The sequence below is a fragment of the Bactrocera dorsalis genome, chromosome 2 (assembly GCF_023373825.1).
Source record: "Bactrocera dorsalis isolate Fly_Bdor chromosome 2, ASM2337382v1, whole genome shotgun sequence".
Classification (NCBI taxonomy): domain Eukaryota; kingdom Metazoa; phylum Arthropoda; class Insecta; order Diptera; family Tephritidae; genus Bactrocera; species Bactrocera dorsalis.
In genome coordinates, this window is record NC_064304.1 from 83,939,460 (window position 1) to 83,958,464 (window position 19,005).

The 19,005-nt window shown below is 36.0% G+C and overlaps 1 protein-coding gene across 4 annotated transcripts in view; it reads left to right on the plus strand.

The window, feature by feature from the left end:
- LOC105228551 (dystrophin, isoforms A/C/F/G/H) overlaps positions 1–19,005 on the plus strand; it is a 363,859-nt gene that overhangs the window by 100,953 nt on the left and 243,901 nt on the right. For all 4 annotated transcript variants that reach the window (XM_049447467.1, XM_049447469.1, XM_049447468.1 and 1 more), the window contains exons 14-15: positions 618–781; positions 1,223–1,328. In XM_049447467.1, the coding sequence (XP_049303424.1) occupies positions 618–781; positions 1,223–1,328 (270 nt within the window). The remainder of the gene's footprint in view (positions 1–617; positions 782–1,222; positions 1,329–19,005) is intronic.

Below are 19,005 nucleotides of genomic sequence, written 5' to 3' on the forward strand. Positions count from 1 at the left end.
ATACCTCACATATTTTAAGACCTCTCTATACCTACATGCAAAGGTTATGAAACACAAACTAAAACCTTAAACTTCGGTTATATCTAAACTTCTAAACTCTACCCCGTTCAGGGTATAAAACTGTAAAGTGGCACATGTTCTGCACATTCCAAATCCCACTCCGAATAATTTTATAATCCAACTGGTCTTCAAATATACTTTTATGACACAATTTCTTGCTGAAGCAAGGCGAGGTTTTGTAAGAAGCCTCCTGGAAATATCCAATAGTAGTTGACTAGGTTGAGTACTTGGCTACGTTTCTTAGGGTTGTAGTCCTGGCCAATGTTATCAAAAACACCCCCGGCGTGGAGTAATCTTTGAACTCTATTTTTAATATGGCTCTGGTTATAAGAGTATAATTTCAAGTGCCTTTCTGAGATATATTTATATTGAATTGAAAAGGAAAACCCTTTGAAATGTGAAAGATAAATAAAACCGAACCTCTTTAAATTTTAAATTATTACCGACCTGTTTTGCTTCGCCTTACTTTGCACTACATTTCATGACTGAGCTGAGCTCTCCAATTTGCAAATAAATGCACGAAGTATAATAATAAATTGATTTTCTCTTTTATCCAGATTATAACGACGAGGCGAGTGGCACCGGTGTATTGGCTGGCAGTTTCGATAAATCCGTATTGCAAATATCGGATTGGCTGACGTGGGAGCAAAACATGATAAAAATACAAAGTGTTGCCGTGGACGATGTGGACGCGGTGCGGTTGGCCATCGAGAAGCAGGAGGTGAGTGCTATATGCATGTGAATGCGAGGAATTCACACATTTGCATGTGTGTCTCTGTGTGTGTGTGAGTATATGTCAGAGATAGTGAGCATCACTGCAAATCGAAATCGGCCACTGCTCGAGCACTTTCTCATATCCGGACACTTATGTCGGCAATGTACACGGCATGCTGCGCTACATTTTTGTTGTTTCCTTCTACAACAACAGCAGAGACAATAAATTGTTGCACGTGTGCGCTGCCAGCGTGCTGATATTGCGCCTTTTGACTGCCCGTCATTGGTTACCCAGTTTCAGTGAAGTTTTATTTCATGAGCCATTTATTGTATGAAAATAATACAAAACCTCACACACACACAAAAATACTCGCAATACCGTTAAATGATTTATGCACTGTATGGAATTTCATTTTAATCGCTTTGCGCATTTTTCTCGCTTTTGCAGAAAGTTTTACGCGAATTGAAAATGAAAAAGCCGCAACTCAATGAACTGGTTCACACGGCTGAAGTGCTGAAGGGCGACGTTAAGCGGCAACAGTTGCAGGAAAAAGGTGAGTACACACTCGAAAATAAAAACTAGCAGCGCCAAACACTTTTAAAACGCGCTTAAAAATACAAAAGTGCAATTTTATTATAGCTAGGCAACACTTGAGCGGCTATTGGGCGCGTTTGCCGGCTATTGATAGCCGATAGTCGAGTGTTGCTTTATAAAATTCACTTTCCTCTACTTTTTTTAAATTTATTTTCGTAAAGAGAGTTCGAGGCGCATAAATATGTTTTACGCTTGTAAAATGTAAACAGTTTTTTTGAGCATTTTTAATTAAGATTTTATCAGTATCAACTTTCACTCCTCGTAAATATTTGGCCAATGCTGAAGCCTTTGAAAATAATAAAATGTGAAGGAGAAATCATAGTAAGTTGAATACCAATAGAAAAGAAAGATAAAATAATAAATGTGAAAGCAAAAATAAAATATGAATAACTCATGCAACTGAGGTTGGACAAAGTCAGTGGATATTCGAGTTTTTTAGTGCTAAAAACGGCTTATCTCGATTTCATGGAAAACCAAAACACCTATGGAGAAGAGTTAACTGGCAAAGTTGCTGGTAATAAACTATACTTTGTAACACCACCTCAAAATATACGTGAAAAATTCCAATTAAAATTCAAAGCTGCTTTTTCTATTTCATTTACCTGTCATTTCGTTGCAGCAAAAAAAGCAAGTTGAAACCGTTTAGGAGGGTTCTTTTTAGCATCAGAGATATTTTCTGAGAAAACTTACCATAATAAAATTTATTGCTTACGATTTACTACATCGTATGTGGTAGCATTAAATTTTCAGCGTTTCAGCAAGACGCTATTTATGAAGTATTCGCTAATAAGGTGTATGTGGTGTGTTGAATATTTGTTCAAAAATAAAATTGAAAGTATGTCAAAAAGTTCGTTATTTGACTCAATAGAAACCTATGTATGTGATTTTTTGGAGGTCCTTGATTCCTTACTTCGTTGTTCTACCGAGTTGAGCTCTGTTCTACTCTACCCTATATACGTAAACCATTTCGGGGATGCCTAATTTTTTAAAGAAAAAACACAAAAACTTCAAATTTAATAGGGAATGTTTATTATCATTCGAAAGAACATTATCTGGCATCAATTTTTGAAGATTATCTCTTTCAATTGTTGGCCGCGGCTACGTCACAGATGGTCCATCCGTTGAGACCAATTTTTTATGACTCGTTCGAGCATTTCGACTAGTAACTGGCAAATGACACGCGTTATGTTTTGCTCCAATGCCTGAATCGGAGTGGAATTGTCCCAATAGCCTTTAGACTTTACATATCCCCGGAAAAAAATCGAATGGTGTGATATCACTCCATCTTGGTGGCCAATCGACCGGCCCAAAACGAAAAAATTATCTGCTCGCCGAAGTGTTGTCTCAATAATCCCATTGACTGATGCGATGTGTGAGAAGTGGCGCAGTATTGTAGAAACCAAATGTCGCCGAGTTCAGGAGCTTCAATTTCAGACATCAAATAGTCGGTTATAATGGCGCGGTTCGGCCGCCAGTGACGGATACGTTTTCATTGGTATCATTTTTGAAGAAGTATGGACCGATGATTCCACCGGCCTACAAACCACACCAAACCGTTGTTTTTTATGGATGAAATTGCAGCTCTTCAATCTCTTAATGTTGCTCTTTGTCCTAAATGTGGCAATTTTACCTGTTTACATACCCATGGAACCAGAAATGAGCTAAACAAAATTTGGCTCGAAATTGCGCTTTCAGCTATGGCTGCTATTACAACTCACGCGAGATCTGTCGAAAAATGTAATTAGAAAAGTACCTCTACTTGGGTCCCTCGTTACATTTTATTATGTAAAAGATAATGTAATAGTTTAATCAGTTGATCGCACTTCAAGGCGACCTCATTAAAATGGCATAATCGCTCGCTTTTCTATCTGTATTTCTTTACACAAGTGAAATGTTTTTAGGCAGCTGCGTTCGATTTGCCACTCGTAAAAGAAGTAGACCACTTTTTATACCAGTTGCTACAGAGAATTATAGTTTTGTTCACATAACGGTTGTACGTGATATCTACAACTAAACGATATGGATATAGGGTTATATACATATATATGAATGATGAGGATGAGCAGAAAAGTTGAAATCCGGTTGCCTGTCTGTCTAAACTTCCGTCAGTCCGTGCAAGCTGTTACTTGAGTAAAAATTGAGATATCTTGATGAAACTTGGTATGCAGGCTTCTTAGTACAAAAAAAATCGAGTTCGTAGATGGGCTTAATCAGATCATTGCCACGCCCACAAATTACCATTAACCGAAACTTATAAAGTGCCAAAACTAAGCACTAAATTAAAAAAAAACTGCAATTTGGTACAAGGGATCGTAGTTGGTAGGGGCATATGCGGACAAACATTTTTGAAAAAGTGGGCGTGGCCCGCCATCTAATAAGTTTAATGTATATATCTCCTATCCTACCTATTACGTGATGGCATGTCTTCTATGTGTGGCTTATTAATCCTGGGCATAATTCGATAGCTCGAGAACTCAAACTGCGTTGTCGATAAAAGTTGTACGAGATTAGGGTTTCAAAAATAAGCGTAAATTTCAGTATTTTGAATATTTTTACCGTCAAAGTTCCCAATTTGTGTCGCAGTTAATATAATTTAAGTTAATACTTTAGTTGCCAAACTTTGTTTTGTTTGAAATAAATCGACTCGAGCTTTCCTTCGTGTTTAATCTAAATTTCAAACTCTTTAAAGACAATGGTCGTGAGGAATACAATATCGATCAGAACGGGGCTTGACATCTCATGGAGCTCAATCAAATTTGTATGCTCTGATCCTTCCTACTTCTTTTTTTATAAGACGAGAGACTGTTTAATCCTCCGCATTTTGCCAAAAAATCTTCTTAAAAATTTATTTAGCTCATAAAAATAACAAAACAATGAAGATTTGAGATCTTGTTTATACCAAACAGAACACTTTTTAATGACATTGGCGATAATTTTTTTATAAGTAGGTGTGCGAGTATAACAGTACTACCTCCGCAAACCCTAAAAATATGCAACAAAACAAGTAGTAACCTCATCGTCATCATTTACTTAATTGCACACACTATAAACATCTGTATACGAGAAAATGCCATCGGCCTTTTCAAGCATGGAAAATTATGGCAGCTTTAAAATAATTACCCCAGAGGCTAACATTGAGCATAATTAGAGAGTTGCTTGGAAGGGCGCCATTAGAGGGGAGCCGACAAGCCAAACATATGCAAATATCAACTAACAGAACTTGCCACACACAGCAAAGCCGAACACCCATGCAGTTAAACGGCAAGGGAAGGGGCACAATGTTCACCTTTGACTTTGTTTGCGGTTCGCAAAACAGCTGCAACAACAACAATAAGCGTAAAAAGCAACAGCAAAAGCAAAAGCAACATAATTATACTAAAAGGAAGGATAATAGAAAGGAATAACAACAGGCAGCATGAAGTATGGCATAATGTGGCATGAACTTTTGGAATATCAGCAAAACATGCACACAACCTCACATACACACATACACATGCATGGAGGCACATAAAGTTATTATGGCGAACGACATTGCCGTAGACAGCAAAGTAGGAGCACATATTGTCTGGAGCAACAAAGCCAACGCAGATGATATGTTAGACAACAATAAGTGTAACAACAACACAAATAAGTTCGAATGCATTATAGAAGCAGAAGCGACCAAAGTTCAAAAACACAAGTTTGACACTTGAAAACGAACATAGGAATAAACTCAGCCACCAGGATACGTCGACTAGAGTCCTGACAGCAAGGAGAAGGTGGTGGCTATACTCGTTTACGCATAGCGGCGGAGAGCGGTGAGCGAGAGGTGTGGACGCACGTAGTAAGATAAACAAAATAGAATCATTATACATTGATGAGTGAGTGAGAATATTGAAAAGAAAATAAGTAGTAAAAGCAAAAATAGTAAACGGCGAAGGAGAAAAGGCAAAGTAAAAGAAAGAAAAAATGTAAAGGTGAGACATGTGGGAAACTCACCTTTGAGAACGAGAGTATTAAGAAAGAGGGGTTGCTTTTGTGAGAGAAAAAGGCAGCAAAGAGATGGTCTAAACCAGAAGAGAGCGCGAAGAAATGTCATAATTGTAAACGAGTGCAGAGAGCAAAGTTTTGCTAACAGAGCAATACATAGAGAGTTTTTACTCAACAGCTGCTCTAGAAGCAACGCATGCGCTGAGTGAGCAAAAAATGAGCAATCAAATCAATTAATTAACGCATGCAAGGTGAAAATTGCCAAAAAATAAAAAAGAAGAAATGAAAGAAAGCCGGTGATAAAGAGTTCAGAAGGTAGAATATGCATATACATACATATGTATACATACTTCTAGTGGATAATGTTAAGGCATATGTTATGTAGAGAGGTATTGTAATGATTATGTGTCTAAGCAAAAATCTTAAAGAGACTCATACCCTTCCTTTATAGAAAATAGCTCGAAAGTTCCTTTATTAAAGGAGTTGCTGGGATCGCCGTTTTAAGTGATTTTATCCAAAAAAGAAAGCAGAAATAAAAAAGTGAGTGTTAAGGTAACAAAAAAGAAAATACAAAAGCGTCAAAAAAGGGAGTAGTACGCGAATAAAGACATAAAGGAATGTTACACACCTTACAGGGTGAACTCTTATCCTGCCAATGTCTTCAGCAGTATAAGCAAGGCAAAAAGTTTCCCACCCTTTTCAGCTTTTTAGCACTTGCCTATGTATTTGCCTATCCGTTAATAAGTCTAAAAACTATTGGATTTTTTGAAGCGTGCTAATAAGACATTTATCTGAACAAATGAGCGTTAATTGACAGCCACTCAGCAGCACTCAAGGGACTGTAAACAAATAAATTAGCATTTACTCGCACTGATTTTTTCAGTGGAAACTTGTGTGTGTTGTTATAAATAGACTCCAATCAACTTTTGAAAATATTTATACAATAAACAGGGTGTACTAAGTTTTCCACCAAATTTATGATACCTAGAAGAGATTTATATTGAAAAATGATCAATGTGACGAGCTGATCCGAGTTAGCTATGTATAATACATCAGTTTTTTTTTTAAGATATTAACCTGAGATTGTGCATACGAGTATACAGTGGTTCATAACTTATGTCTATGTTGTAGCGAAATCCAGTTGCGCCTGTTGTCTACTAGACATTTCTAGTTCTTAAAGCTGACATACATTAATAGTTTGAAGCCAGTTTTAGTGAATTTTTGAGTGTCGAGACGTGACGAGCATTTAATTATGCGTATAATGAAAAAAACCTGCGGCTATCAGTTCCAAAGTCAACTACAGAGATTCAGGAGGAGCTAGGGAAATCATTTTGTGCTGAAACTGTGCGTCGTGTACTACGTGCTCATGACTAAGCCGAGTTACCTTTGCCAGGGAGCTGGATACCAGGGATTTTAGCTTGTGGAACCTTGTAATTTTTGCTGAAGAGACTGAAGAGGCGAAAATCAACCTATTCGGCTCAGATGGAATGGCGTACGTGTGGCGGAAAGCCAATACTGAGCTTCAGAGATGTAACATTAGGCGAACTGTTAAAAATGATGGTGGAAGTGTTGTTATGGTATGGGCATGTAGGTCTGCAGTCGGCTTTGGAAATTTGGTCTTTGTTAAGAGTGTTATGGAGAAAACATTGTACTTTAATACATTAAAAGAAAATTTAATCGAAAGAGCCGAGAAACCTGTCAATATCGTTAATAGTGCAAACCTGACTAATATGGAATTGTCCACGTCTAATAAATCGACCGCCCCATTCACTCGACATGAACCCGATGGAGAATTTATAGTCTTATTGGAAAATAACATCCGTAAACACCGAATAAGTAATAAGGAAGATCTAAAAAGTGCTATTTCGGAAGAGGGAAACAAAATTGGAAAATCAAGTACAATAAAATTAGTTGAGTCCATGCCAGCTAGACTAAGAGCTGCGTTAAAAGCTAACGGATATCACACTAAGTATTTAACAAGTTTTAAATATTCATTTGTCATTTTGTTGTCAATATATGGCATTTCAAATTGTATAATTCCACATGCATGAATTAAGCTGTGAGCCACTGTATGTGCTTTTCTCGCCAAGATGCTGCTAATTTGTTGGAACCACCGATATCGGACCACTATAGCATATAGCTGCCATATGAACCGAATGATCTAAATCAAATAATTTTTTATTTGTGTGGGGTATCGAAATTTCGGTGCCGAAATTCGCCCGGAATTTTCGACTATGTAGGAGGCAATGGTACAATAATCGAACTCATTATGCAAGGCCGAATTAAAACTATTTGATACCAGCGATTTCAAAATTTCGCCTCATACACCTATAGAAGACGGCGCAGTTCTTTTTTGATGAAATCCACATAATTGCCAGAAAGATGGAAAAATGTTTTAGCTTCATATCTGCAATTCTTTACTGGCGTAGACACCGCTTACGCGATTATAGCCGAGTTAACAACAGCGCGCCAGTCGTGTCTCTCATCCAAGACTGGTTGCTAATTTTCATTGGGTGTGTTTTTTTTACGTGCCGGGTCCCAAACCCAGCCACAACCCTATGTCAGAGATCAAACGGATGTTCTTAGGCTACCCAGAGGATACTTGGTCAAAGATCTGAAGTCGTGAGCTGCTTGAGTCATATGTAAAAGAATCCTTTCTGACCACTCCAATGTGAATGGCGATGCGATGCCCGGATTAGTTTCTTACCTCTTTTTTGGTCATTTAACATTCATAAGAATGTGACTCTGTGGAAACAATACTTCATTATTCTTCAAAACTAAAACGGTATCACGGCATCTCTGAAAAGCTGTCGTGATATTTCTATATTATTTGAAATTATTGCTAATAAGTACCAAGGAAAGTTTAAACTTTCCATTTCCTTATAATACTTTTGACTGCCTGGCAAGGAATCGCAAGTGAATTTCTGTGAATCTGGCTCTCATTGACTTTAGTTTGTCTTTAGAGCACAAGAGAATGCCCACTGAAAAGAAATTTAGCTGCAATGAAGACGTCTTCCCCGAAGCCGACACTTATTTAAAGCTAAAGCCCCTTCGTACTACAAATATTATTTGGAAACGCTAGATGATCACTGAATAATGAAATCGAATTTTGTTAGACACAAATTTCTAATTTCAAAGTATAACTTAATTAAATAAATTTTCTCATATTTTGCATAAAATAATTTACCACTGAAAACCACACTGCATACCTTCAATAATAAGCGGCAGGAGAGACCTTAATGCGAACTCTCGGAATTCCATTCATGCTTTCCCCTCAAATCCTGGCACGCTTGTTGCACTCGTAGCTTGACCACTAATAAACATAACTTTGTATGGCGAAAGCGTCTACCACACCGCCTCTTCAATACGACTTATCCATTCCCTATGCTGCATATATTTATACATATATGTATGTATATAGCATATTATGTATCGGAGTCCTCACTGCAAGCATATAAATAATGTCAGTATGTTCTCCTTTGCTCGCTGTGCAGGAAGCATTGTTGCGCTTTTGTTGGCTGTCTTCGCAGTTGACGGGTTCTTCAAGTGAAATGCAATGAAGTTTTTGCTTTTGTTGCCTTTCGCCTTTTATCTTCACTTCAACAATGATTCTGTGCAAGTTATCCTATTGTTGAAATATTGCCCTCATTAGTGTCTTGGGCCAAGCTTAAGGAGTATGTTTGCTGCCTTTTTGTTGTTTTAAATGTAGAGTCAATTAAGCGCGTAATTCTATCAATTTTTAATAACTACTATATAGGCATTCATATAGCAACATTTGCAGAATTCTCTGTGTTTTGGACTCCTTTTGTCTATTTTTCTTATCTCATTATTTATTTTATTCTCTTTTACGATATTCAGCAATCGAGAAGCCAATTTGTGCTAACGTCAGTAAGAACAGAAATTGGTATCTCTAAGTATACACACTCGCAGCTGTATATAAATAAATACAGGGTGGGGTTGTATTAATGAAAAATTGAAGGGTACTAAAGATAAAGTTCAGATAACGCTAAAAGTTTATACTCGATCGCCAATTCCTATCAATAACCTCAGTTCGATATATGTATGAGTACGTACCTACATTTTTAAGATTTTGAATGCTAAATACAAGTATTATATAAAAAAAAAAACAAAAATTAATATACTTAGTAAGGATCTGATGAAATATTCTTTGTCAAATCGCTTCTGCTGCCTTTATGAAGCACAATTTGAATCATGTTTTGAGATCTGTAAATTATCAAGTTCGCAAGATCACAAGCTCTCCATTATCCATATCTTTTATTCGAGATTATCTGATGAAAGATTTTTCGGTGATTTTAAGCAATTCTCTAACATGCAATGAGTTCTTCTTCAACTGATTCAGAGTTCATTCAGCTGATTGTAAGGTTTCGGTTTCGCTTAGCAAAATTATTCGATTCTATCGCAAAATAAGTTGCAACATATTCATGAATGGCATATTTTCTTAAGACCATTCAAGCCACATTAACTTCTTGTAGTCAATCCAGCTTGTCTTTATTGCCAACATGGTTCTATTGTTTTTGCTTAGTATGTTTTTCATACTGAATTATAGCTGTTTCCTTTGCTTTTCTCTGCTTCGCTTTTATTTTTTCACGCTGTAGACATGCCTGACAAGGCGGCAGCGAGGTCGTTCTGAAGCTATGTTATGATAAACTGTTATGTCAGCTATACATATTCACGTATATACGCATAAATCTGTTTATGTTTACCAGGTTCATTAGCAGGCATATTACAAGCCATTAGTTGAGCGTACATGTAAGATGATATTAATAAAAGGTTGAAGGCTAGAAATCCTGGGAGAAATTTCGAGCAGATTCTACTGTTTTTTTTGTAGGGTAGGCTTCTATGAGTAGTGCTCCAGTAAGTTTTAAGATCCGCTGGAGAATCAAATGGACTCATAGATTCTGAAATGTATTTCAGTTGTTAATCAAGCTTTTTGGATCGCTGGAAATCAAAGGACGCTTTAAAGTAGATGGATGGATGGGGCTTTAAAAGAGTTTGCACACTATGTGTCCACCTGTCTTGGTTCTCAATGATATTTGGTAGTAATTGTCGAAGAAACTTGGTAGAAGACTAAATGTCCTTAAGATGAGTATCCAGGTAATCAATAAATTTCAGCAACATCTTCATTTATAAAATTTCTCGAGCTTCAGAATGGATGATTGGATCGCTAATGGTTCAAGTTTTTGTACCAAAAAAGGGTAGAATCGATTTCGTATGAGCCTAAAATTGAAATAGTAATTTTACATTTTGATGGGAGAAGAAATAACCTTAGAGACATAATCGAAATCTCCGTCAATTAAGGGATTCTTCGAGTATTTGTAGAAAGAAGAATTTAATATACGAGTTTAGTAATGTAGTCTGTTCCGATTATTTGCCACCGCCGTCTGCGGGCATTGCATGTTCTCTATATACCTGCCACCATTCAATAGCTAATTAAACTCGTCTATAACTCTTTTCTTTTAATTACATGCCGCACAACAAAACCAAGTGCAAGAAATTATTTACAGAAGAAGAGTAAGAAAATAAAAATATAAAGTCTCGACAACAACACCAAGGAAGAAATCACGCCAATTGAAAGCCAACAATGGCGTAAACAAATGTAGGAGGAAGCATATTGAGGATAGTCGTATTTCTCTAACTTCACAATGGATAGTCTTGACTGCCGCAAATGGCAAAGCCTTGTTTTACTCTTGTTTCTCGGCGCTGATATTTCTGCAGACCACTTGCTGATCCTCCGCGCGTACAAAATGTGTGTTTGTATGTATGAGTGAATGCGCGACAAGTCTTACAACGCAGCTCGCTGCCGCTGACGTGGTTATCCTTTTAACTGCGCCCAGTTGCTTCTTACGCGCCGCTGCACCCGCAAATACACAATACACTCAAACGCTAACCCGCTCTCTTCTTCTCTGCCGCTTCTTCTGGGCTTTCCTCGGCACCGGCACACTTCATTGCGAGCAATTCGTTCCAGCGCTTTCTTTCGTTGCGCCTTTTTAATATCAACTCATACATATGCAAACACGTCACTGACAGGGTATCCGTGTATTTGTATGTATGTGTGGATTGTTTTGAAAATACAAAGTTGTCGCAAGTATCGCAATAAATGGAGGCAACCAGCGTGAAAACTTGCTATCTCGGCTTCATCCCGCCTCATTATGCGCGTAAATATGCGTATCATATAAAATTAAATTAAATTAAATATTTTAAAGCGTCTTTTTTGAGTAGCGTATAGCGGCTCATCATGCTCGCCAGGCACATTGTTGTTTTCTTAGAGAATCCTGTGTAGAATCTATGCTTTTCGCTGAATGCACAGAGAGAATAGTTTGAAAGAGGATAGACAGGAATATTAACACTTTGTTATTTCTTATATACTTGAGGGTATCCAAGCCTAGTGTCACAAAAAAATTTTTACATAAATATGTATGTAGGTTATAACGAACTGCTCCATAATCCTGTGCTCTTTGTTGCTTTTTTAGTTCCTTCTTAAAGTCTAAGACCTATTCCATATACTCTTAATTGAATTAAGGAAAACTAATAGAAAAATATATTTGGTTTCTACTAAGTAATCTAAGCCTTTTGAACTGCAGTTACTCAGGTCTGTGAGTTTCGTTTATCGTAAAGGTAGTTTCTGTTGGCCAAAGTTTGGCCTTTTGGAAAATTAAGAATTTTTGGAGTAAGTTATATTTTCAAGCCATTTTAGCCTCCAGATACCATAGATTTGTCCACAGTGCCTATAATTTACTCTTTACCGAAATAATCAATCAATTTGTGAAAAAAACATTTAAATTTTACCGGAAACCTTTTATGATAACTGAATATCCTTACTTAAAAAATGTATGAGAGCATATTTTCTCACATATCACATGCAGAATCAACCGGGAGTGCAAATACCTTTTTATTAGGCCTTCGGTGGTAATTTTTTGTGGCGAGCAAGGGTTTTTGATTGGTAAAAAGGTTTCAAAGAGGGTGTCGAGAACGTTTTGAAGAAGAACCACGTCCAGGACGGCCGTCAACATCAATCTATGATGAACACGTCAATAAAATAATGGAATGGTGCTTGAGAGTCGACGATTTACCGTCAGAGATCTTACTACAAGCATATCATACAACGCATTATTGGCAAAGAGTCTTGTATCCATGCTTACGATCCTCAAACAGACGATCAATCCGTCGAATATCGTAGCAAAAGCGAGCCGTAGCCGAAAAAACCACGTCAAAGCAGGTGAAAAATCAAGGTTATTTTGCCAGCTATTTTCGATTATCGAGGTTTGAGGCACTCTAAATTCCCTCCGACCGGCAAAACTGTCAACAAGGAAGCTATTCGTGAATAGAGGCCGAAATTATGGGCCAACGACTCTTGATTTTTACAACACATTGATGCACCGTCACATACTTCATTGCTTCTTCGTGAGGTTTTCGCCAAATTTTCCACCAATATCATGCCGAAACCACGGTATTCGCCTTATTTAGCTCCGTGTAACTTCTGGCTATCTAGTATACCCAAACGACCACTCGGAGGAAACCGTTTTGAGTCAATTGAAGACATTAAACGTGAATCGTTACACGAATTGGAGGCTATTCAGGGAATTGACCTTAACAAATCTTTCGAGGCTCGGAGGAAATGTTGCCACAAGTGTATTGTGGATACGGATAGAATTTGAAGATGAATGTTTACCTAATACCTGTATATGACCTGTAAAGTTCCTCTTGACTTTCTTACTGTTTAATGGGTAAGATAAAAACAAAGGAATATTTAGTATTGTATGTACTGTAATTTAACACCGAAATGTGTAAAAATGGTTCACACATTACCCCTGATCTCATATACTATATTGTTGTCCAGTAATCCATCAGAATTTTTGCGTTATAAAAATGGATGGAAATATATTCCCGAATAAATTTTAGTTAATACAATCACTAAATATCTTCCTCTGGTTGACGTTTTTCTATTATTTTTAATTATTAATATATAAATTTTGCCTCTTTGATTGAGTTTCTATCACATATATCTCATTTGATTTAATGAGGTTGATTTAAATAAAAAAAATATTGGGCCAGAAAGAATAAATATTTATGAATCTTAGTGAACCTACGACCTACGAGTATTATGCGCGTTAAAGAGTTACTAAATATGATTGCAATCCATTCACGGATTGCTCTAATTATACATTATGTAGAAATTCGAAACTATATACCTATATCATGTTTGTGTTGGTTCAAGTTCTCGAAAATTGAAGAAAGTTACTTTTAAAAACTTTACTTTCTTTATAAATCTTTTCCGATTGCTACTTTCTTCTGATAGTGGTGGATATTGGAAAACCCACTTGTAATATTATGATAGCTCACAGGTCGCCAATAAAATTATTGCAGTTTATGGACCCGATACAGTTTCCATTTCCACCGCACAACGATGGTTTCAACGTTTTCGTTCTGGTGTAGAGGTGGTCGGAGATGCGCCACGCTCCGGAAGGCCTGTCGTCGAAAATTGCGATAAATTGGTCGAAAGAGACCGGCATAGTAGCAGCCGTAGCATCGGTCAAGAGCTGGGCATGAGTCATCAAAAATTCGTTTCAATTTCAATAAAAAAAGACAAGACTTTTTTGACAACCCATTATTATTTTTCATGAAATTTCGCTGTTCGTTTTTAGTTTGCTGAGTGTTCGACTTTGGTAATACCAAGTATGAAGTTGGTTAAACTGATTGCAATCGACCTCACCTAAGATCGAGATAGGTATTTTTTACTATTGGGTGTTCTGTTTTATGAGCATGTTTTTGAGAAGATACGTGTATGATTTTAAGAATATTTTTATAATTTGGTTTTTGAATTGTTCATTCATTTGACTTTATGGTAAAAACTCGTACATAAAAAAATAGGAAAATATTGAAATTCAGTTTTTTCTTTATTTAACATCGTTTTTCAAGTTTTTAATTTTTTTTACTGTATTTTATTCTTTCAAATTTTTAAGGCATCTACTTTACTCCCCCGCGCCAACTCATTACTTCACAGCTCCTTCTCTCATTTGACTTTTTCTTAATTTACCCGCATCTCGAAACACACACACTCACGCTTCCGGCATTGCCTGAATCACACTCGACTTAGCCAACTCAGCCGCACACTTAGCACAATCCAACAATCCAAGCCGCTGAGCTCAACTCGACTCCATTCCAAGTCACTTGACTCGAATCGTCAAGTTGTCAACAGTGTCGACAGCCTCGTCTCATCCGACATGTCAATTGTCAAATAGTTTCATTGAGGAATTTCGTTAGAGCGAAAGCTTAAGAAATACACTGCGCTTATTTGGAAGCGAGCGAGCGCCGAGCAGTTGAAGAAAAAATTAATTAGTAGCAGCAAGGAAGGCTAACTTTAGAAGGATAACGGCAAATTGCTCCGCAGACATTTGGCACATTTGTTGCGATGCTTGAGAAAATGTAGTAGATAAATGGGCATATATAAACCTATGTATGTCTCTATGTACATACATATGTATGCAAACTTTAGATGAGCGCCTGTGTGGGTAAAATTGTATGCGTGTCTCGGTGTATATGTTAAGAGAAAACAAGCAAAATCGTCGCTTGCTATGGGCCTTTTCCGACTTGCTGCCTCACTAAGCACTGCAAATGTTGCAACTGCGAGTCTCATGCAACAAAATCATAAATGCATGCAACAATAACGGCGTACTTAATGTGTACGCACAATTATTCCACTTCACACCCACTCGAGTTTGCTGCGCTGCAGAATGGATGGACTTATGTTAGATGCGGTTCAGCGCTGCTGGTGCAACCACCATGTGGCAAGTTGCATCATTGCTGGCTGCTGACTGACGTTGCTGTTGTTGTAGATGCGGTGGGGGTGTTGAAAGCGTCACCTGCGACAGTGGGAGTTAGCATAACTGTTGTCCTCTTGGCCTCAAGTCAGATTTTTTCTATTTTTTACGTTTCCATGCTTGTACTCTTACAACTTGCTACAAGTTTAATGGTGTCGTAAAAAGCTGACAAATGGTGGGGTGAATTTCTCATTTGCCCAGTAATGAGTAAAACGGAATATTTAGTGTTGTTTCTTTGTTGAAAAATTTTTAGAAATATTTTTGAATTAATTTTTTTTTGATGATAATGATAATGATAATGATAATGATAATGATAATGATAATGATAATGATAATGATAATGATAATGATAATGATAATGATAATGATAATGATAATGATAATGATAATGATAATGATAATGATAATGATAATAATAATGATAATGATAATGATAATGATAATGATAATGATAATGATAATGATAATGATAATGATAATGATAATGATAATGATAATGATAATGATAATGATAATGATAATGATAATGATAATGATAATGATAATGATAATGATAATGATAATGATAATGATAATGATAATGATAATGATAATGATAATGATAATGATAATGATAATGATAATGATAATGATAATGATAATGATAATGATAATGATAATGATAATGATAATGATAATGATAATGATAATGATAATGATAATGATAATGATAATGATAATGATAATGATAATAATAATGATAATGATAATGATAATGATAATGATAATGATAATGATAATGATAATGATAATGATAATGATAATGATAATGATAATGATAATGATAATGATAATGATAATGATAATGATAATGATAATGATAATGATAATGATAATGATAATGATAATGATAATGATAATGATAATGATAATGATAATGATAATGATAATGATAATGATAATGATAATGATAATGATAATGATAATGATAATGATAATGATAATGATAATGATAATGATAATGATAATGATAATGATAATGATAATGATAATGATAATGATAATGATAATGATAATGATAATGATAATGATAATGATAATGATAATGATAATGATAATGATAATGATAATGATAATGATAATGATAATGATAATGATAATGATAATGATAATGATAATGATAATGATAATGATAATGATAATGATAATTATAATGATAATGATATTATTCTTTGTACACATCTCTGTCAACCTTTAAATCTTTACTACTGTCATTTAATACTCAAAACTACTATACTACTGTGCCCAAAAAATAAGGTGACATTTGAATTTAAACTGCGCGCGACGAAGGATTTGGAGAATTATTATTTTTTAGGTTGGTAGTACTGTCAGTCACATTTATGTCAAATTTCATGTCAAAATATTCATTAGTGTTTGAGATACGTGTTGTTTTGTGAGCTGCTAAAAGTGAGTTTTTCGTTTTTTGCGATGTCGAAATTTGTTGAGCAAAGAATTTGCATTAAATTTTGTTTACGGAATCAATTTTCTGCTGCGGATACGTTGAGGATGGTGCAGAAAGCCTTTGGTGATGAGGCTATGTCTAAAAAAAATGTTTACAAGTGGTATAGTGAGTTCCAAGCTGGCCGTGAACGTGTTGAAAAACCGTCGATTAACAATTAGAGACCTTGCTGATGAAGTTGGCATATCGAAAGGCTCAGCCAATACCATTTTGAAGGATGTTTTGGGCCTCAAGCGCGTCAAATCTCGACTGGTACCGAAAACATTGAATTTTTTGGAAAAAAGGCGTCGCGTTGAAGTGTGTGAAACGATGCTTTCCGACTACCAGGGTGTCATGAATTGCATTATAACTGGCGATGAGACTTGGATCTATGCTTACGACCCCGAAACAACCGATCAATCGAGCGAATATCGTGCTAAAAGAGAGCCAAAACAAAAAAAATCTCGCCAAAGTCGCTCAAAAATCAAGGTCATGTTGACTGTTTTCTTCGATTATCGTGGTGTTGTGCATTATGAATTCCTTCCAACCGGTCAAACTGTCAACAAGGAATATTATTTGAACGTTATGCGTCGTTTGCGTAACGCTATCCGCCTAAAAAGATCGGAATTGTGGAAAGACAATTCTTGGTTTTTACACCACGATAATGCACCATCCCATACTGCCCTCGTAATTCGTGATCATTTCGCCAAAAACTCAACCCATATCGTTCCGCAACCACCGTATTCACCTGATCTGGCGCCGAACGACTTCTGGCTGTTCACCAAGCTCAAAAGACCGCTCCGGGGACACCGTTTTTATACGATTGGGGAGATTAAAGCCGCAGCGAAGACGGAACTGAAGGCCATGCCGGAAAATGACTGCAACCAGTGTTTCGAAGATTGGAAAATCCGTTGGCATAAGTGCATTGCATCTGGAGGGATTACTATGAAGGAGATGAAATTAATTTGGAAGAATAAATAAAGAATTTTCAAAATAAATACAATGTCACCTTATTTTATTAGACGCCATATATGTACATATCTCAACAAAAAAAAAAACGAAATAATCGCTCATTGTTCACATAAAAAATATATGTATATACATATATCCAGCTACTTCACAATTAAAAAAGCAACACTAATCGCTTCTCTTTTCGCTAAATTTGCTTATCAGTAAACCGCAACATGCGGCTGCATGCCTTCACCTTCCTTTTCTCCACTCTTTATCCATGGCTGGTGGATTTTGCTGGTGCTTTTTTATTTGGTTTACCTTTTAGCGTAGTTTTTGTTTTGTTTACACTTCGTTTGCCGGCAGCGTGGGAGCGTAATGAGCAACAACCCCTGGTGTATTTTTACACCGCTCTGCTTGTTTGTTGAACAAACCAACCAAAGGGGGTGTCAATAGACACTCTGGAAATTGATGAGTTGTATTAAAATGAGAGCGCAGACAATCTCCACACTCAGAGAGGTGTCTGAGAGAGCAAGTGATAAGAATTTTGATGAAGGTAAAAATAAATATAGAAATTCGTTGTAAAAAGCCAGATAATGGTGGAAGTGCTTTCAAAATGCAAGTGTGGTGAATTTCTATGATATCTGGGCCGATAAGGTACTATGTTAGATAAAAAGATAACGAATTAATTAACACACAGAAAGAAAGTTGGATGTCCTATATGAAATATATATAAATGATCAATGAATGAACGTTTGTCTTCACCAAGTAGCTCCTCAGTCTTTGAGATATGGATCTCAAATTTTGCACACGCCTTTGTCTCCAAATTAGTTGAAATCGCCGCTAGCGAACCGGTCTAGAATATGTTGATTTGCAAACTACAAGTAAAAGATTAAACTCAAGTATAAGTTACTCTTTTCCAATTTGAAATACCACTAATATCATAATCATTATTGTTGAAATTATCATTACCATTACATACAATCTTTGTTATCATTATTAGCATTACCAATAATTTATTTCATATCGTTGATATTAGCTTAAAAATTTTTGTAATGAAAAGTACCATTACTGTTACCATAATAATTACCAAAATATGACATTTGAGAGTGATGTTATTTTCATACTTTCGAAAATTTAAGTCATTTATTTTAATATAGTTGAAAGTAACATTATAACTATGATTACCATTCCGATTATCATTACCATTACCATTATGATTACCAAATAATTTCAAGAAAATAGCTATTTTTATGGCACTAATTTCCTCATTATAAATATTTTTGCCATTAACATTACCATTATTATTACCATAATGATTACCAACACTAGATTATCATTATAATTATTACCTTTGTCATGACTATTAATTTTACAATTACTATTACTATTACCATACCATT